Here is a 22154-nt window from a genome sequence, read left to right as displayed (position 1 = left end):
TGTTGAACATAAAAAACCCAGCAGTGTTGCTTTTCTTGACACACTCAAACCGGTGTGCCTGGCACCTACTACCATACCCTGTTCAAAGGCACTTAAATCTTTTGTCTTGCCCATTCACCCTCTGAATTGTACACACATAATACATGTCTCAATTGTCTCAAGTATTCTTAACCTGTCTCCTCCCCTTCATCTACACTGATTGAAGTGGATTTAACAAGTGACATCAATAAGAGATCATAGCTTTCACATGGATTCACCTGGTCAGTCTGTCATGGAAAGAGTTCCTAATGTTTTGTACACTCAGTGTATTTCTCAAAGGGGAATGCGTTGCTGTAAGTCGTGTATCCTGATTAAATCCGAGGGAACAGACAGGGCAGGCACAGACACGTTGAATTATAGTTTGTTCATGCTAGGGATGTGACAAATTAAAATGTTTAAACAGCCATCTTAAAAATCGGATTTCCACGTGAATTCACAATGCAGCTTCGCTTCTGCCAGCAACAGTTTGGGCCTCACGGTGCGTCCCTTTCAGATGGCTAAGCAGTGAACCTGTACCACCATTACTGTACCTCAATTCCACCTTGCAAAGTTTGCAATTCATTCTCATTTACCTTCTCAAAGTATTGCCATACAGGACTTCACTGCTGTACCTTGCCTTTTTATGCCACTTTTCCAACTGTTGACGATGACGTAGTGGTGGAGAGTCGACTCCACATTAATTGATTCCTCAACTCCTTTCATGCCGACTCCCGGTGTAGACTCCCATTTCTGAGTGTCCAGATTTGATTCCGCTAGGATTCATTATTTTTGGAACGGAGGAGACTGATTAGTTGCCGTACTTCCGATAACAGAAACACTTGCATCTAGCATAGCGAGCTAGCGAGGGACAAAGAGAGAGAGGGGAGGGGCACAGTATAAGCAGGTTGGATACCAGGCATACTGAGTCAGAACTGTGCACTAGGCCCATCTATCAACAATCAAAAGCTGTATCTCGCAATGGACAGCTGTATCTCTTTTTGGCTCGCAACTTCAGTTAAGCAGGGCCTATCATCAATGATTAGGCTAGAATATTGAGATGAGCACATGCACAGTATCTGCGCATGTGCACGGGTTCACTTCACGCTGTTCACAGCGTGGTAGCCAGGGCACCAGCGCCTCGTGTTTCAACACTCTTAGATGTTGCGGAATTTGACCCACTATGCTGTTTACTTTTGCATCTACTTCATATCACTGAGTCTACATTTAAATTAGGCATCTTTCCCTTTATAGGCTATTGTCTAGTTAGGCTATAACACGGAAAATAATATGTTTTGTGATAACTGCACTGTGTTTTTCGTTAAGGGATTTTTCTTAACGTTAAGGATGCCAATTAAAGTCGTGCTTAGACACTCTCCTAGACCTCCACACTGAAGGCCAAATCAACCAATAAACCACCATCACCCTACGCCAATGTGAGTAGAGAAGAGAAATGGTGATGAGACTAATTAGATCTATTTATGTTCCAAGCCACATCACAGGAAATGGGTTTCCAAGAATCAGGGAGCCATGGAAACCGTAGTCATGGTTTGTCTCGATGGCGCTTGTACCTGTCTTCTCAGGCAGTGTGTGTGATGTCCGCAGCTGTTGCAGATAGGATCACGTCAGGAGATGTGTGAAAAGGGTGGACTGGAAAGAAAGGAAGGCAATGGAGAGGCGTGAACTCTTCTTAAAGATGCTGTCTGGGATCTTAAGCACTTACTTCATAACATGGTGTACGTAACATTTTATACGAAATGGATGACATAGTACACAATTGTGCATAATTTTTGGCTCGTGAGCACTACTTCCAAAACTACTGGCTGAAATTATACAAAAGCTCTGGAGCATCACTTTAATGACAGCTGAAGCTGACAGGAACAGGAAACCAGATACTCATAGTACACTTATATAGTACGCCAACAGACTGACTCATATAGTTTTCACATTTTATCCCATGTTTTTACTCTGAAATACACATTCACTCTACTATTTCTATCCACTAGAAGTTATTATTTGTTCTGTTTAGCACAATTTTAATTGTGACTCCCTTTTGAAGGCATTCATGTTTGTCTGAGGGAACGGAAAGGCTACACTTGCTCACAGATGATTTGTTTCGCAACACTCTCAAGTTCCTCTGTTTTGTGTGCTACCTGACCTTTCGTGAGATAAGCTGCACTATTCATATAGCCCAGGTTATGTTTGCACTGGGTTTCTATCTGTTGACCATTAAACAAGGTGTGTCCTCATGTCCACTTTAGAACTCGGTAAATAGCAAGAAGAAAATGCCCGACTCGAATGGCCTTTTCTCAGGCTGTTGCCATGGCGACGGGGAGAGAAAATGCCTGCATGCGTAGCGGCCGTACATGACGGTGTGGCAGAGTGAGATTTTACAAGCAGTGGGGACGAAAGAAAGTAACTGACAATATGTGCAAAATATGTCAAACAATGTCACGGAAATGCCAAGAGCTTTTTTGTGGTGATGTGGTTTGTCTTTATCGAGTAAGGAAGCCTGTGTCTATTCATAGTGCAGGGCCACTGGACAGAGAATAATGAGCCAGGCTTGCTCCATTCTCCTTTCACTGCCATTATTAAAAAACATCTCCCTCCCAAGACATGTCATGCTGGCCTGTAATCCACCCTCATCATCTCCTGTAATATTTCCCTCAAACAATAAGATCACTCTTCCGTCTCATTTTACCCTTTCTCTTTCTCTTTTTTGCTTTTGGTTGAGGACATGGTGGGGATATAAAACTCCCTTTGTGTCCGGACAGTCCGGACGGGCAGTGTCTGGTGCCAACTCTATCCCATGGCAGTCCCGACTCCAGTCACATCGCAACTAAAGAAAACACAGTGCCAGCTAGTCCTCCGGACCTGCCCTGAGCTTTTCCCTGAGCTGCATTTTGGATGTCCTCCAAAAGCACAATTATCTTCTCTTCAGTGTCCCTGAGTGGGGTAGCTTTGGTAAGGATGGGAACCTGGCAAGATAGTCAATTATAAGTACAGAATACAGAATCTGGGGCTGATAGACCAAGAGCTGTGAATGCCTTGTCTCCCTAGTTAAAGTAGGGCTGTTTCAGCCCTTTGAATTTGAATGTGAGAGTAGTTACTTACTTCTCACATTGAATTGTGTGTGTGTGTGTGTGTGTGTGTGTGTGTGTGTGTGTGTGTGTGTGTGTGTGTGTGTGTGTGTGTGCATGCGTGCGTTCATCATTCTCTCTTCTCATACAGCTCACACATACAGACTCGTCAACCTAGTTACTTTTGGCACTCATTGTGTTTCTGCTGCTTCGCCGTTTGCTGCCACCACACTATTTACACTCAGTGCATCACTACCTGTCACACTCGTTGTTATCTCGCTGTCACGATATGTAATCCTCTGTCTCAATGTAAACCCATCACTGCCTGGCATCCCCGGTTGAACCTTCAGTCATAGTGTTAACCGTCCTTTGAATGCTTGAAAGAATATCTCGAGAATGGGTGTTTATCATGTACACCAATGAAGAATGTGGGGTCTTCAGCATCTTCAGAAGAACAAAGATATGAAGTCCTTGAAAGGCTTTAGGGTGATAAGGGATTTTACAGCAGGGGGAGGTTGAAGGACCTTGTTCTTGGTGTGCGTCAAGCATGTACGGAACATGGACTTGAATGGAGACGGGTCAAGCTCAGTGGTGGTCTTATCTCAGATTCACTTCCATCTTATCACCCTTTAAAATTGCATCTGTTCAGCAAACTGGCTCTGTTTTATTCCCTTCAGAACACTGGAGAGAAGATGAAACAATGGTATTTTGTTTGATGTGCCGCTAATTACTGTTTCTAAATGGGTTCACTGTTCACCCAGTCGATGGCGTCTACGTGCTTTGCCAAGCTAACGTCTCTGAAACTGTGCGAGCGCCCACGCCTCAATCTTTCTCCCTGCAGTCTTTTAATGATGGTCGCACCTCTATATTTAGCCATTATCTCCACACTCTCTCCCTCTCTCCTTCCCACCTTTTCAATAAGCTGGGCTGTTAGCTGAACTGACAGCCTGATCCTCACTTCACTTCTCAACCTGTCTTGTCAGTTATCAGCTACCTTGTCTCTCCATTCCTAGCCAACTAATCAACTGTCACCTATCATTCCATGCTAGCCAATCAGCTGTTAGCATGCGTGTCTTCCCTCATACAGCGACCCAGTCTGCTGTTGTTATTCTCATTAGTGTCTTTCTACTCTCTTAGAGTAGAGTAAGAACGTTATTAGCTAATGAAAGAGGACTTTAAGGTCAGGGCCCACAAGGCTGTGTACCAGTTTAGTGGATTGACAGGAAACCATTAAGGACAAGCAGAAAACCACACTTTGTTGTGGTTGTCTGAACTCGTGAGCGGAACAACTGGAATCCCACAGTTATTAGTACGTGGATACCCAAAGCTGGTCAGCCAAACCAATTCATTAGGGGTCCGTCAAGGTGTGTGACTCTCACTAACCAAGCGTTTGGTTTGGAGATGACATAGCTGAATACAGAAGCATGTCTGTTCTACGAAATATATTCCCAAATAAATGTATTCTCAAATATTTTATTTTCTCTGTTACGGTGTGTGCACTGAACTGACCTACATGATTGTTGCTGACACTCCGATGTTCAGATGAAGGGAATGAAATAGTCTATAATGCCCACCACCGCAGCGCTCAAATCAAACAGTGGTGTGTAGCATACTGTAGCTCCTGGCAAAGTAATTCAAAGGCTATACTTTATCACTCAGGATAGAACTTTCCAGTGCTACTATTTCTGCCATGTAATGTTGTTATTTTTTTTTTAAATTAGACAACCCCGTAGTAGAATAGTTGACCTATTTATCTTGTCAGCTTGTTGTTGTTCGTTCTATGCGAGATAAAAATTCCTCTCGAGGCGCATTTAAGTTGCGAGAGCCATAGATAGGGAAGTAAACATGTAGTCTATTAGACAAGCAGTCAATGCTAAACAATTCTTAATAAAATTGCAGGAAAACAGTTTTGGCAAATGTGTTTTGAAAGCAGTTTTGGCCATTGTTAAAAAAGAGGGGGATCCCAGTTTCTTATTGCTACCAAATTTATTTCTCTACTCCTTCAATTGCGCGAGTGGCATCATTTTACAAATGCAGTTACAACTAGGGCTGGGAATTTCCAGGGATCTCACAATATGATATTATGTCTACTGCAGAGGGACAAGAGAGAGCCAAAAGAAAACACGTTTTGATCAGTCATGGGAATGAAATTGCTGAAAACAAATTGGCTCCCGATTTAAAAAGAAGATGGAAAACAAGCTATGAAGGCAAGATACTGGATTTTAGTCCTAGGTACAGCCAACTAGCACATACTTAATATTGCAAGATTGTCAAAACGATACGATACGATATATTGTCAAAAAGAATATCCCGATATGTAACTGTATCGATTTTCTTCCCCCATCACTTGTAGTCTGTTGCACAGTGTGGCCTTGCCCACTGACTTACGATCTGCTAAGAGTACAGAGAGTACAAAGCCTTTGAAACTGTTTATGAAAATAAAGGTCCAGGGACTGCAAGGGAAATGCACAAGTGGGAAATTGTGTCAGGGTAAAATTGCATTACCCACACATATTAAGGAGAGTGAGTGACACTAGCTCTTCGTCAGAAGTGCTTTTGTCCCATTTTTAGCGCCCTTCCCACTTTCTAAATACATTCAGGTCCATAATTATTGGCACCCTTGATAAAGATGAGCATATTAAACAAGTCAACCATTTCTTTGTGGATTTTGATTAGTGCTTGGGTTATTGTTTTCTGGAAGATCCACTTGCAGCCAAGTACAAAGGCATTTTTCCTATTTTGTTGCCTTACAACCTGCAATTAAAATAGATTTTTTTGGGGTTTGTATCATTTTATTTACACAACATGCCTACCACTTTGAAGATGCAAAATATGTTTTATTGTGAAACAAACCAAAAAAACAGAAAACTTGAGCGTGCGTAACTATTCACCCCCCCAAAGTCAATACATTGTAGAGCCACATTTTGCAGCAATTACAGCTGCAAGTCTCTTGGGGTATGTCTCTATAAGCTTGGCACATTTAGCCACTGGGACTTTTGCCCATTCTTCAAGGCAAAACTGCTCCAGCTCCTTCAAGTTGGATGGGTTCCGCTGGTGTACAGCAATCTTTAAGTCATACCACAGATTCTCAATTGGATTGAGGTCTGGGCTTTGACTAGGCCATTCCAAGACATTTAAATGTTTCCCCTTAAACCACTTGAGTGTTGCTTTAGCAGTATGCTTAGGGTCATTGTCCTGCTGGAAGGTGAACCTCCGTCCCAGTCTCAAATCTCTGGAAGACTGAAACAGGTTTCCCTCAAGAATTTCCCTGTATTTAGCGCCATTCATCATTCCTTAAATTCTGACCAGTTTCCCAGTCCTTGCCAATGAAAAACATCCCCACAGCATGATGCTGCCACCACCATGCTTCACTGTGGGGATGGTGTTCTCGGGGTGATGAAAGGTGTTGGGTTTGCGGCAGACATTTTCCTTGATGGCCAAAAAGCTCAATTTTAGTCTCATCTGACCAGAGTACCTTGTTCCATATGTTTGGGGAGTCTCCCACATGCCTTTTGGCGAACACCAAATGTGTTTGCTTATTTTTTTCTTTAAGCAATGGCTTTTTTCAGGCCACTCTTCCGTAAAGCCCATCTCTGTGGAGTGTACGGCTTAAAGTGGTCCTATGGACAGATACTCCAATCTCCGCTGTGGAGCTTTGCAGCTACTTCAGGGTTATCTTTGGTCTCTTTGTTGCCTCACTGATTAATGCCCTCCTTGCCTGGGCCGTGAGTTTTGGTGGGCAGCCCTCTCTTGGCAGGTTTGTTGTGGTGCCATATTCTTTCCATTTTTTAATAATGGATTTAATGGTGCTCCGTGGGATGTTTTTTTATAACCCAACCCTGATCTGTACTTCTCCACAACTTTGTCCCTGACCTGTTTGGAGAGCTCCTTGGTCTTCATGGTGCCGCTTGCTTGGTGGGGCCTCTTGCTTAGTGGTGTTGCAGACTCTGGGGCCTTTCAGAACAGGTGTATATATACTGAGATCATGTGACAGATCATGTGACACTTAGATTGCACACAGGTGGACTTTATTTAACTAATTATGTGACTTCTGAAGGTAATTGGTTGCACCAGATCTTATTTAGGGGCTTCATAGCAAAGGGGGTAAATACATATGCACGCACCACTTTTCCATGATTTATTTTTTCAAATTTTTTGATACAAGTTATTGTTTTCATTTCACTTCACCAATTTGGACTATTTTGTGTATGTCCATTACATGAAATCCAAATAAAAATCCATTTAAATTACAGGTTGTAATGCAACAAAATACTTTTGCAAGGCACTGTATCAGCCTCCTGGCAGAGGCAACCAAAACGTATAGACTCTATGGTTGCTAAAATGGGAAGAGATCTGACATCTCAGTCGACCAGACAGGTCCTACAGGCCCTAGTTTTGTCGCAACTAGGGCTGTGGCGGTCACGAAACTTTGTCAGCCGGTGATTGTCAAGCAAATAACTGTCGGTCCCACGGTAATTGACAGTTAATTAACATAAACACTTTTAGCATCCCCTGGCTTCCACACATAGCCTACAAGCCACTGATGCAGACCTTTGGGACATCTACATTTAAAAAAGTATAATAAATCCATGTAATATAGCCTACACCTTCACAATAAATCCATTCTTTATTTGGAGTCCCTGAGTGCTGCGCAATCCGAAGCGCCTCTCACTCACATGTCTTTCCATCACGTGATCGGGTCTTTCTCACAGGCTACAAGTGAAGACAGACACATCTGGGACGCAAGATTGAAAGAACTGTCCACATTTACTTTTTGTCAGCCAACAAGATGAGTAGGCCTAACGAACAGCAAAAGCACTAGGCTATGTCAATCTACTATCCCCCATAGTACAAAAATCGACCTATTCTATTCTGTGCAATAAATAAATATTCCAAACATAGTCTGGGACAGTTGTGGGGTCTAATAGATCCCAAATGAATACAACCACTAGCATCCCCAAAAATGTTTTATGCAATGTGGCTGACACAACAGATCAGAACGTTTAGCTTAAAATGTTTATAAACTATTAGGCTATTTCTTCACATTATAAGCGCAGCAATGCGCACATGGCAGTAGGCTATAAGCGCGAATGTTCCATTAGCGGGAAAAAAAACATTATCAAACGTGACCGCAAATGCGACTATGCAGGTAATGCTTTTATCATGCGTTGCTTATTAGGCTCTAAACCCCTTGTAATGCGGATTAATGTGCTTAATTTTAAGAAGTTATTTGGCCACTTTAGTTGTGATGCAAACCTTATCAAAACATATAGGCCTATGGGCTAGGCTACATGAGGTGTGCGACTATGATTCGAAAAAGTCGATAGGCTAATATTGTCACCCATCAGACTATTCTTGATTTAATCTTTACATATCCTAAATAATATATGTGTGAAATTTGTTTTGATTTAGAATGGACCATTATCATGCACCTGTCTCGAAACAGGGGCAGTGGGAAGAAATACATGTCATCTTTGCACTTAAATAGCGAATGGAGGACGCTTTTCCTGTGGTTCGTTTTCATGCCAGCCTGGTAGGCTATACTGCTGTTGTAAAGATAAACAATGTTCTTAATATTTGGAAAGTTGAGAAATATAGTAGGCCTAGTCTATAGAAAGCTGATGGGATCCTCCTCTTTTTAGTAGAGACCATCACTCTGTTTTCTCGCGCAATTGCATAGCCTATAGAAATGTTGCGCAACATGAGCTCATGTGCTCTCATGAAGTGTTTGATTAGATGTTTGATATCATTTGCATTGATGTCAGAGGGATTAGCGGGACAATAGAGTGCTGAGTACCAGGCAGTTAGCAAGTTTGGTAGGCTAATAATGACCATCAGCAGCATCAGAGCTTGGAGAAGACTAATTACCGTGACTAAACAGTCATGTGGTATTTGACTGCCTTCATGACTCGTGACCTGCTAAATGATGTAAATGTAAATGTGACCGCCGGTGTGGCGGTAATACGGTCACTGCAACAGCCTAGTTGCAACTGGACTACAGTCCAGTAAAGAGGTAAATTGCAGTTGGTCCAGAACAAGGCAGCACGTATTGCACTTAGATGTTGATGTGTTGAAGGTATCGAACTGTCTATTTAAGCAGTTGGCACACAGTTCGGACACTCATCGGCAATCAGAGGTCTCTTCACAGTTTCCAGGTCCAGAACATATGCTGGGAAACGCACAGTAATAAATAGAGCCATGACTAACTACATTGAACTCTCTGCCACCCCAGGTAACTCAAGCTAGCAATAAAACCAGATTAAAAAAACAGATAAAAGAACACCTTACGGCACAATGGGGACTGTGAAGAGACACAGACATTTTTATATATTTTGTATTGTAATTTACACTGTATTATGTATTGTTTTATGTAGGTGGGTGGCCTTGTACAAATCCTTGTACAAATCCATCTCCTGTTTCTGAAGCGTGAGGCAGAGTCAGGAGATGATGTAGTATTATGTATACAGTGGGGAAAAAAAGTATTTAGTCAGCCACCAATTGTGCAAGTTCTCCCACTAGATCACAAAAGATCACAAAAGATGAGAGAGGCCTGTAATTTTCATCATAGGTACACGTCAACTATGACAGACAAAATGAGAAAAAGAAATCACATTGTAGGATTTTTAATGAATTTATTTGCAAATTATGGTGGAAAATAAGTATTTGGTCAATAACAAAAGTTTCTCAATACTTTGATATATACCCTTTGTTGGCAATGACACAGGTCAAACGTTTTCTGTAAGTCTTCACAAGGTTTTCACACACTGTTGCTGGTATTTTGGCCCATTCCTCCATGCAGATCTCCTCTAGAGCAGTGATGTTTTGGGGCTGTCGCTGGGCAACACAGACTTTCAACTCCCTCCAAAGATTTTCTATGGGGTTGAGATCTGGAGACTGGCTAGGCCACTCCAGGACCTTGAAATGCTTCTTACGAAGCCACTCTTTCGTTGCCCGGGCGGTGTGTTTGGGATCATTGTCATGCTGAAAGACCCAGCCACGTTTCATCTTCAATGCCCTTGCTGATGGAAGGAGGTTTTCACTCAAAATCTCACGATACATGGCCCCATTCATTCTTTCCTTTACACGAATCAGTCGTCCTGGTCCCTTTGCAGAAAAACAGCCCCAAAGCATGATGTTTCCACCCCCATGCTTCACAGTAGGTATGGTGTTCTTTGGATGCAACTCAGCATTCTTTGTCCTCCAAACACGACGAGTTGAGTTTTTACCAAAAAGTTATATTTTGGTTTCATCTGACCATATGACATTCTCCCAATCCTCTTCTGGATCATCCAAATGCACTCTAGCAAACTTCAGACGGGCCTGGACATGTACTGGCTTAAGCAGGGGGACATATCTGGCACTGCAGGATTTGAGTCCCTGGCGGCGTAGTGTGTTACTGATGGTAGGCTTTATTACTTTGGTCCCAGCTCTCTGCAGGTCATTCACTAGGTCCCCCCGTGTGGTTCTGGGATTTTTGCTCACCGTTCTTGTGATCATTTTGACCCCACGGGGTGAGATCTTGCGTGGAGCCCCAGATCGAGGGAGATTATCAGTGGTCTTGTATGTCTTCCATTTCCTAATAATTGCTCCCACAGTTGATTTCTTCAAACCAAGCTGCTTACCTATTGCAGATTCAGTCTTCCCAGCCTGGTGCAGGTCTACAATTTTGTTTCTGGTGTCCTTTGACAGCTCTTTGGTCTTGGCCATAGTGGAGTTTGGAGTGTGACTGTTTGAGGTTGTGGACAGGTGTCTTTTATACTGATAACAAGTTCAAACAGGTGCCATTAGTAAAGGTAACGAGTGGAGGACAGAGGAGCCTCTTAAAGAAGAAGTTACAGGTCTGTGAGAGCCAGAATTCTTGCTTGTTTGTAGGTGACCAAATACTTATTTTCCACCATAATTTGCAAATAAATTCATTAAAAATCCTACAATGTGATTTTCTGGATTTTCTTTCTTCTCAATTTGTCTGTCATAGTTGAAAAATTACAGGCCTCTCTCATCTTTTTAAGTGGGAGAACTTGCACAATTGGTGGCTGACTAAATACTTTTTTCCCCCACTGTATTATGTATTTTATTTGTTGTGTTTTGTTTCCTGTTTGGACCCCAGGAAGAGTAGCCGCTGCCTTGGTAGCGGCTAATTGGGGAACCCAATAAATACTGCTAAATACTACTACCTGGTTTTTGGCTAAAATGTCCTGGTACTTGGTAAAGTTCATGATGCCGTTGAGCTTAACAAGTGCCCCAGGACCAGTGGAACCAAAATAGCCCCATAACATCAAAGAACCACCATATTTTACTGTAGATATGAGATACTTTTCTGCATATGCTTCTGTTTTTCAACGCCAAACCCACCATAAACATTTTGCAATGGCCATCTCAGTCTCCGGATTTGAACCCCATTGAAAACCTGTGGTTTTAATTGAAGAGGGCAGTCCATAAGAGCAGACGAAGGATGTCAAGAATCTGGAAAGATTATGTATTGAGGAATGGTCTAAGATCCCTCCCAATGTGTTCTCCAATATCAGAAAACATTTTAGAAAAAGGCTCAGTGTCGTTATCCAAGGGTAGGGTGCTGGAGTACTGAAAATGGGTGTTGATCATTATGAACCCTATCTTAAAAACTAATATATATATATATATATATATATATTACTTTTTAAACACAATCTCTTTCTCTGAGTAATTGTATTAATATAAAATACATTTCAAATTGTTTTGAGCATGCAATATATTATATATTTTCTACAGTTTATATAGTGTTTTTTGCTCATCTTTATCAAGGGTGCCAATAATTATGGACCTGACTGTAGCGGTGGACAAAATCCTGGGAAAGTGGGTTTATAGGGCTTTTCACACCACTGAGCAGAGTGAAACCAAGCTGTACTGAGCTGGCCCAGTTACACATCCACCATTGTAGCTGAAAAAGACAATGTGAAAGCAAAATATCATCTGCCAGCACAGTTTAGAGTCAGCACGATAGTTAGAAAAGGGTATGTGTATGTACTTGAGTGAAGTGTTTCTGTTGATAATTTAGTCAATGTGTGAATGGGTTTTGTGTTTTGTTCTGTCCCCTCAGGCTGAAAATGATGGAACACCAGGAGCAGAGTGATGACATCAGTGTCCTGAGCCCGCTTGAGTTGCTGGCAGAGGCCGCCAAGGAGGATGATGGACACTGCCAACCACAGTTCAGGTGAGGCATCTCCACTTCCTATGGCACAATTTAGGATCAGCTAACCCTCTCAATCCTAATCTTAATTGTTGGGTTATAAAACTGACCTCAGAAGAACTGACCTAGGGTCACTTCAACCTACTCCCTTTCCATACAGTACACTTATAAGAATCCTTTATATGATATACTCCATTGCCTTTGAGTGGTCAAAAACATATTTTAGCAATCGTTAGGGCAAATAGAAGAGGCCTCCGACTCTAGTGTGAAAGTCGTCTGCCTCCCTGCAGACTCCAGAGTGCTAAACAGATGGATAATGTCACCTCATGCTGGCATGATGTACGCACTCAGTCAGTCATGGTTAATGTGGCTACTCTGGTCACATTGCACTACCAGCAAGCAAAACTAGTTACAATAACGTCATGATCATGGTTGTATAAGGAAATTTTGTTAACATCTTTTTAGCAACCAGAAAATCACGTTGTAATCTGTTTATATGACATCTTCTGAATCAGAAAACCAATTCTCAACCTTAAAATAACGTAATTGCATGATCTGAGATCTGTCTGAAGCTCTCGTAATAACAGTCCTAACAGTGAGGCAGCAGTAGTCTGTGCTGTTCTGGGAGTGTGACTGATAAACAGGCTCGTTGGCAGCACATGAAAGCCTAGAAGGGTGCGTGCTGAGGGAGAAAATACAGAGGGAGTTTGGATCATTAGATATGAAACTGGAAAAGCCCCCCGCCCCATACACACACACACATCACACAAACAGAAAACGCACACACACTCAAAACGCATGCACACACACAAACAAAGGCGTCGTGTCTCTGCTCACTCAGAGGGTCTCACATGTAAAGAGAATTCCTGTGGTGATACTGTCTGCTCACTGCACTGAGCCAAAGAGGGAAAACTAGACCTGGTCAGAGAGACGAGCTAGGTCTTTGAGGGAAAAGGCTGGAAATAAGGGGGCAAAACCATTGTCTATGTTGTCTAGGTAAATATGTTGTCTATGTTGTCTATTGTCTATGATGTCTATTGTCTATGTTGTCTAGGTAAATATGTTGTCTAGGTAAATATGTTGTCTATGTAAATATATATTTATAGGTTGCACCTCAGTCACTCGATCGCGTCGTTGCCATTGTTATCAGCTGCTACAGATGCCGCAGCTTATTGATGTCTGACTGATGGTTAATACCAAGTCTTTCTGAATGGGGGCTAATGGCTGTTTCGTAAAATGTACACTATTATGGCCTGGAAATATGATGACATTGCTAAAGTAGACAAATAATAAGTAGAAAACAACTTTGCCATCATTGTGATGTCTTCAAGTTTCATTTAGAGAAGTGGCAATGTTGCCATGAGCTAGCAAAGTTCGTCAGAAATAGCTAGCAATGCTAAAGTTAGCTAGCAAAAATGTTGGTGCTCTCCCCTCAATCTTAGCTAGCTAGTTAAAAAAATTATGCATCTAAAGTCAATCTGGAGACATCACAATGATCACAAAAGCTTGTCTTACTAATTATTTGCCTCCTTTTGAAATGTCATCGTGTTTCCAAGCCACAATAATGCACTTTAGACAAAATCGTCATCAGCACCCATTGAGACTGCATTGAGCCCTAAAATGAACGTTCAAAACAATATTGTGACATATACAATGGGTGGGTCTAATCCTGAATGCTGATTGGTTAAAACCGCATTCCAGCCGGTGTCTATTCCACAAGTTACCACCGGCTAAATCTATGACGTTAAAATGCCTATTTACTCTATTCCATCTGATTGCACAATCCACTGTCTCATCAGCCCAGCCAAGCAATTTATAAACTTGATCTCCACTATAAAAAGCATCTAGACATTATCTCACATTTCTTTTAGACTAACATTTAGTTTTCAACAGCGGAGATTTGTATGAACCTTGCTGTCTATCTCTACGACATTTGCAACATTATTTCAATATTAAAATTCAATCTCCAGCTGTCCCATAGTAATGAAGGTGTCGGGAAGAGACAGACAGGCAGGCAGCGTTTCTCAGCCAGTCGAAATCATGAATCAGCATAATTGTTATGGATATATACAAAGAAATGTCAATTGAAAAAAGGTCAAATGAAACGAAGTGCAGCTAGTTTGCGGTCTTTCCAGCTTAAGTGATTGTGTTAGTTGTGTTGTTGGCTAGCTCCTCTGAACAACAGTGTCCTGACGAGAGAGCACATTTTCTATGCCAGGCGAAATCGCGCCTCATTAGCTCATTGTTATGGATGTATCCAAATAAATGTCCCTAGAAAACAGCTTAAACAAATGCAAATGCAGCTACTTTGATGTTATTCTGGCTGCACTGTTTGACAATGTTATGGCAATGGAACATTTAGAACGAATGACTGGGTCGTGTCTCTGGCAACCAAACCGATAAAACGAACGGCCAGCCGGCTGGGGTAGCAACCCTAGATTTGTGTAAAAGTGATAATGCCCTCGAAGCCAGTGTTTGGAGGATATATTGGCACGGTTTGCCTAACAAAACCCGTGCCAATGTATCCTCCAAACACTGGCTTCTCAGGCATTAGCACTTAAATGTGCAACCCATGAATATGTTGTCTATGTACAGTTGAAGTCGGAAGTTTACATAAACCTTAGCCAAATACATTTAAACTCAGTTTTCACAATTCCTGACATTTAATCCTAGTACAAATTCCCTGTCTTATGTCAGTTAGGATCACCACTTTATTTTAAGAATGTGAAATGTCAGAATAATAGTAGAGAGAATGATTTATTTCAGCTTTTATTTCTTTCATCACATTCCCAGTGGGTCAGAAGTTTACAGACACTCAATTAGTATTTGGTAGCATTAACTTTAAATTGTTTAACTTGGGTCAAACGTTTCTGGTAGCCTTCCACAAGCTTCTCACAATAAGTTAGGTGAATTTTGGCCCATTCCACATGACAGAGCTGGTGTAAGTGAGTCAGGTTTGTAGGCTTCCTTGCTCGCACACGCTTTTTCAATTCTGCCCACACATTTTCTATAGGATTGAGGTCAGTGCTTTGTGATGGCCACTCCAATACATTTACATTTTAGTCATCCAATACCTTAACTGTTGTCCTTAAGCCATTTTGCAACAACTTTGGAAGTATGCTTGGGGTCATTGTCCATTTGGAAGACCCATTTGCGACCAAGCTTTAACTTCCTGACTGATGTCTTGAGATGTTGCTTCAATATATCCACATAATTGTCCTTCCTCATGATGCCATCTATTTTGTGAAGTGCACCAGTCCCTCCTGCAGCAAAGCACCCCCACAGCATGATGCTGCCAACCCCGTGCTTCACGGTTGGGATGGTGTTCTTCGGCTTGCAAGCCGACCCCCTTTTTCCTCCAAACATAACGATGGTCATTATGGCCAAACAGTTCAAATTTTTTTCATCAGACCAGAACGGTACGATCTTTGTCCCCATGTGCAGTTGCAAACCGTAGTCTGGCTTTTTTATGGCGGTTTTGGAGCAGTGGCTTCTTCCTTGCTGAGCAGCCTTTCAGGTTATGTTGATATAGGACTCGTTTTACTGTGGATATAGATACTTTTGTACCTGTTTCCTTTCCAAAGGTCTTTTGCTGTTGTTCTGGGATTGATTTGCACTTTTCGCACCAAAATACGTTCATCTCTAGGAGGCAGAACGCGTCTCCTTCCTGAGCGGTATGATGGCTACGTGGTCCCATGGTGTTTATACTTGTGTACTATTGTTTATACAGATGAACGTGGTACCTTCAGGCGTTTGGAAATTGCTCCCAAGGATGAATCAGACTTGTCGCGGTCTACAATTTTTTCTGAGGTCTTGGCTGATTTCTTTTGATTTTCCCATGATGTCAAGCAAAGAGGCACTGAGTTTGAAGGTAGGCCTTGAAATACATCCACAGGTACATTTCCAATTGACTCAAATGATGTCAATTAGCCTATCAGAAGCTTCTAAAGCCATGACATCATTATCTGGAATTTTCCAAGCTATTTAAAGGCACAGTCAACTTAGTGTATGTAAACCTCTGACCCACTGGAATTGTGATACAGTGAATTATAAGTGAAATAATCTGTCTGTTAACAATTGTTGGAAAACTTACTTGTGTCATGCACAAAGTAGATGTACTAAACGACATGCCAAAACAAGACATTTGTGGAGTGGTTGAAAAACGAGTTTTAATGACTCCAACCTAAGTGTATGTAAACTTCCAAATTCAACTGTATATGTATACTGAACAAAAATATAAACGCAACATGTAAACTGTTGGTCCCATGTTTCATGAGCTGAAATAAAAGATCCCAGAAATGTGCCATATGCACAAAAAGCTTATTTCTCTCAAATTGTGTGCACAAATTTGTTTACATCCCTGTTAGTGAGCATTTCTCCTTTGCCAAGATAATCCCATCCACTTGACATTGTGGCATATCAAGAAGCTGATTAAACAGCATGATCATTACAAAGGTGCACCTTGTGCTGGGGACAATAAAAGGCCACTCTTAAATGTGCAGTTTTGTCACACAACACAATGTCAAAGATGTCTCAAGTTTTGAGGGAGCGTGCAATTGGTCTGCTGACTGCAGAAATGTCCACCAGAGCTGTTACTAGAGAATGTAATGTTCATTTCTCTACCATAATCCGCCTTCAATGTCGTTTTAGAGAATTTGGCAGTACGTCCAATATAATGTCTTAATATGGTGTTGAGCCACCACGAGCCAGCACAGCTTCAATGCACTTTGGCATTCTTCCACAAGAAATTCCGTCATTTGCTGTTTTGTTGATGGTGGTGGAAAACGTTGTCTTAGGCGCTCCAGAATCTCCCATAAGTGTTCAATTGGGTTGAGATCTATTGACTGAGACGGCCATGGCATATGGTTTACATCGTTTTCATGCTCATCAAAACATTCAAACTCAAGTGTTTCCATTATTTTGGCAGTTACCTGTATGTATATGTTGTCTATGTTGTCTAAGTCTATTTAAATATATATATATGTTGTCTGTTGTAAATGCACACATCTCCTAAAAAATTATCTGACAGGTCATCTTCAAGCTCCTCGCACACTTAAACGCCATATCAGTGCGGCTGTGGTGTGATCTGAACTGGGCCCCAGCAGAGCTCAACAACACCTCCCTAAGATAGATCCTACCCCTACACACACACACACACACACACACACACACACACACACACACACACACACACACACACACACACACACACACACACACATAAATAACACACACACTCCTCATCCTCCTCTCACGCAGCACCGAAGAGGCTGCAGGAGATGCAGAGTGCTGGGAGAGGCAGAGTGCTGGGAGAGGCAAAGCGAGAGGATCACAGGAAGAGAGTGAGGGGAAGAGCTGGAGAGAGAGAGTGCTGCAGCCCAGCGCACGTGCAGCCTGCACACGTTTACTAGAGAAGAGCGGAGACCCCGTTATGTAACACATATCTAGGGGGAGGGAGGAGGATAAGAGGAAGGGGAGGGTAAAGAGGAAGAGTGAGATGGATAGAAGGGGATTGAGGGAGAACTAGATGGGAAAGAGAGGGGGAGGAGAGAGAAATATGGGAAAAAGGGGGAAGGGAGAGACATTTATGGAAAAGAGGGGAAAGGAGGGAGAAATATATACCGTGCCTTCAGAAAGTATTCACACCCCTTGACTTTTTCCACATTTTGTTGTGTTTCAGCCTGAATTTAAGATGGATTCAATTGAGATCTTGTGTCACTGGCCTACACACAATATCCCATAATGTCAAAGTGGAATTATGTTTTTAGAAATTTTTACAAATTAATTAAAATAAAAAGCTGAAATGTCTTGAGTCAATAAGTATTCAACCCCTTTGTTATGGCAAGCCTAAATAAGTTCAGGAGTAGAAATGTGCTTAACAAGTCACATAATAAGTTGAATGGACTCACTTTGTTGAATGGACTGACTAACTCATATCTGTATCCCACACATACAATTATTTGTAAGGTCCCTAAGTCAAGCAGTGAATTTCAAACACAGATTCAACCACAAAGACCAGGGAGGTTTTCCAATGCCGCTCAATAAAGGGCACTTATTGGTAGATTAAAAATAAAGCAGACATTAAATATCCCTTTGAGCATGGTGAAATTATTAATTACACTTTGGATGGTGTATCAATACACCTAGTCACTACAAAGATACAGGCATCCTTCCTAACTTAGTTGCCGGAGAGGAAGGAAACCGCTCAGGGATTTCACCATGAGGCCAATGGTGACTTTAAAACAGTTACAGAGTTTAATGGCTGTGATAGGATAAAACTGAGGATGGATCAACAACATTGTAGTTACTCCACAATACTGACATAAATGGCAGAGTGAAAAGAAGAAAGCCTGTATATAATAAAAATATTTCAACACATGCATCTTGTTTGCAATAAGGCACTAAAGTAAAAAAGAAATTCACTTTATTTCCTGAATAAAAAGCGTTATGTTTGGGGCAAATCCAACACATCACTTAGTACCACTCTTCATATTTCCAAGCATTGTGGTGGCTGGATCATTTTATGGGTATGCTTGTCATCAGCAAGGACTAGGGAGTTTTTTGGGGGGGGATAGCAATTAAAGGAATAGAGCTAAGCACAGACAATATCCTAGATGAAAACCTGGTTTCCAACAGACACTGGGAGACACTGGGAGACAAATTCACCTTTCAGCAGGATAATAACCTAAAACACAAGGCCAAATATACACTGGAGTTGCTTATCAAGACGACATTGAATGTTTCTGAGTGGCCTAGTTACGGTTTTTAGTTAAATTGGCTTGAAAATCAATGGCAAGACTTGAAAATGGCTGTCTAGCAATGATCAACAACCAACTTGACAGCGCTTGAAGAATTTTAAAAATAATAATTTGAAAATATTGTACAATCCAGCTCTTAGGTACTTACCCAGAAAGACTCAGCAGTAATCACTGCCTAAGGTGATTCTAACATGTATTGACTCAGGGGTGTAAATACTTATTTCATTTTCAATACATTTGCTAAAATTTCTAAAAACATGTTTTCACTTTGTCATTATGGTGTATTGTGTGTAGATGGGAGAGATACAAAATATATTTAATCCTTTTTGAATTCAGGCTGTAACACAACAAAATGTGGAATAAGTAAAGGGGTATAAATACTTTCTGAAGCACTGAAATGGGAAAGAGAGGGGGAGGAGAGAGAAATTGGGAAAGAGAGAGAATGAGTCACACACACACTGCTACCTACCTTTCAAATACAAAGCAAAGAGCCTCCACTCACCTGCTGGTTAGATCTCAGTCAGTGAGAACTGAGAGCCTGGAGCCATGGCATTGGAGGTAATGATAGCCCTGTCACACACACACACACACACACACACACACACATACATATACATATACACACACATTATTATACACACACACACACACACACACACACACACACACACACACACACACACACACACACACACACGAGGGACATCAGACACCACACACACACTGAGATTAGACACCATACACCTGCCTCTAATCCAATGCCAGGGAACACAGAGAACTGCCAGCCTTTGACTCGAGAAGCATGGCTCAGCATCTATATCAGGGGTGGTGGGAAAGCATGGGAACCAAGTAATTTAAGGGAAATCACTTTGACACGTGAAACTGTTTTTTTCAAGGTGAATTATATAGGACTATTCTATTTTGCATTGGGGAGTTCCCAAAACTGAAATTTTTCCAATTCCACCCCCGCCGAGAGTCGTCATGATCCTATCTTTTTTGTACTAGCTACTGAATTCTATCAGAGATTGTACAGTGGGGAAAAAAAGTATTTAGTCAGCCACCAATTGTGCAAGTTCTCCCACTTAAAAAGATGAGAGAGGCCTGTAATTTTCATCATAGGTACACGTCAACTATGACAGAAAAAATGAGATTTTTTTTCTCCAGAAAATCACATTGTAGGATTTTTTATGAATGTATTTGCAAATTATGGTGGAAAATAAGTATTTGGTCAATAACAAAAGTTTCTCAATACTTTGTTATATACCCTTTGTTGGCAATGACACAGGTCAAACGTTTTCTGTAAGTCTTCACAAGGTTTTCACACACTGTTGCTGGTATTTTGGCCCATTCCTCCACGCAGATCTCCTCTAGAGCAGTGATGTTTTGGGGCTGTCGCTGGGCAACACAGACTTTCAACTCCCTCCAAAGATTTTCTATGGGGTTGAGATCTGGAGACTGGCTAGGCCACTCCAGGACCTTGAAATGCTTCTTACGAAGCCACTCCTTCGTTGCCCGGGCGGTGTGTTTGGGATCATTGTCATGCTGAAAGACCCAGCCACGTTTCATCTTCAATGCCCTTGCTGATGGAAGGAGGTTTTCACTCAAAATCTCACGATACATGGCCCCATTCATTCTTTCCTTTACACGGATCAGTCGTCCTGGTCCCTTTGCAGAAAAACAGCCCCAAAGCATGATGTTTCCACCCCCATGCTTCACAGTAGGTATGGTGTTCTTTGGATGCAACTCAGCATTCTTTGTCCTCCAAACACGACGAGTTGAGTTTTTACCAAAAAGTTATATTTTGGTTTCATCTGACCATATGACATTCTCCCAATCCTCTCCTGGATCATCCAAATGCACTCTAGCAAACTTCAGACAGGCCTGGACATGTACTGGCTTAAGCAGGGGGACACGTCTGGCACTGCAGGATTTGAGTCCCTGGCAGCGTAGTGTGTTACTGATGGTAGGCTTTGTTACTTTGGTCCCAGCTCTCTGCAGGTCATTCACTAGCTCCCCCCGTGTGGTTCTGGGATTTTTGCACACGGGGTGAGATCTTGCGTGGAGTCCCAGATCGAGGGAGATTATCAGTGGTCTTGTATGTCTTCCATTTCCTAATAATTGCTCCCACAGTTGATTTCTTCAAACCAAGCTGCTTACCTATTGCATATTCAGTCTTCCCAGCCTGGTGCAGGTCTACAATTTTGTTTCTGGTGTCCTTTGACAGCTCTTTGGTCTTGGCCATAGTGGAGTTTGGAGTGTGACTGTTTGAGGTTGTGGACAGGTGTCTATTATACTGATAACAAGTTCAAACAGGTGCCATTAATACAGGTAACGAGTGGAGGACAGAGGAGCCTTTTAAAGAAGAAGTTACAGGTCTGTGAGAGCCAGAAATCTTGCTTGTTTGTAGGTGACCAAATACTTATTTTCCACCATAATTTGCAAATAAATTCATAAAAAATCCTACAATGTGATTTTCTGGATTTTTTTCCCTATATTTGTCTGTCATAGTTGACGTGTACCTATGATGAAAATTACAGGCCTCTCTCATCTTTTTAAGTGGGAGAATTTGCACAATTGTTGGCTGACTAAATACTTTTTTCCCCCACTGTATTACTAGTGAACAGCATTGGCTTTGATGTAGGTAAACACTGATGTTCCTGCCAGAATAGTGAGAAAATGACAACCATTGGCTGTGTGCGTTTCTCCAATGTTTACCCACACATGATTTGGCATATCAGTGGCATTTTGAATGGGGGATTCAAATCCTGGTGGCACACTATCTATTGTACACCACTCCTAGCATAGGTGACAGTAGCATGGGTGCCGAGAAACATTGTGTACGCTGGCCCAGGTTGCCTTGGTTGTGCCGAGTCTTAATTAAAAGCTGTTTAATAATGGAGGACGATGAAGCTCACTCGTCCCCACGGAGTGCCAGTGTTTTTCTATTAGCGGCCTCGGCGCTGCCAGGGTACTGCCAAGGGACCCAGCACTGCCTGTTTACAGCACGGAAGAAAGGGAGGCACAAGTGCGCACAGAACACACGCAGGCACAGACACATGGCGTCAGCGGCAGTGGTCCCTTAACAATTGCTAACGCACAAACCACTCACATGTCCCACAAACCCGCACATACATG

At 41.9% G+C, this 22154-nt stretch overlaps 1 protein-coding gene across 1 annotated transcript in view; it reads left to right on the top strand.

The window, feature by feature from the left end:
* Window positions 1-22154, top strand: part of LOC121532111 (GRAM domain-containing protein 2A) — a 90490-nt gene that overhangs the window by 8629 nt on the left and 59707 nt on the right. Inside the window, exon 2 of the mRNA XM_041837817.1 lies at window positions 12172-12285. Coding sequence (XP_041693751.1) covers window positions 12179-12285 — 107 coding nt within the window. The 5' untranslated portion in view covers window positions 12172-12178. The remainder of the gene's footprint in view (window positions 1-12171; window positions 12286-22154) is intronic.

Source organism: Coregonus clupeaformis, chromosome 19, assembly GCF_020615455.1.
Source record: "Coregonus clupeaformis isolate EN_2021a chromosome 19, ASM2061545v1, whole genome shotgun sequence".
Classification (NCBI taxonomy): domain Eukaryota; kingdom Metazoa; phylum Chordata; class Actinopteri; order Salmoniformes; family Salmonidae; genus Coregonus; species Coregonus clupeaformis.
This window is presented reverse-complemented; position numbering and strand designations above follow the sequence as displayed.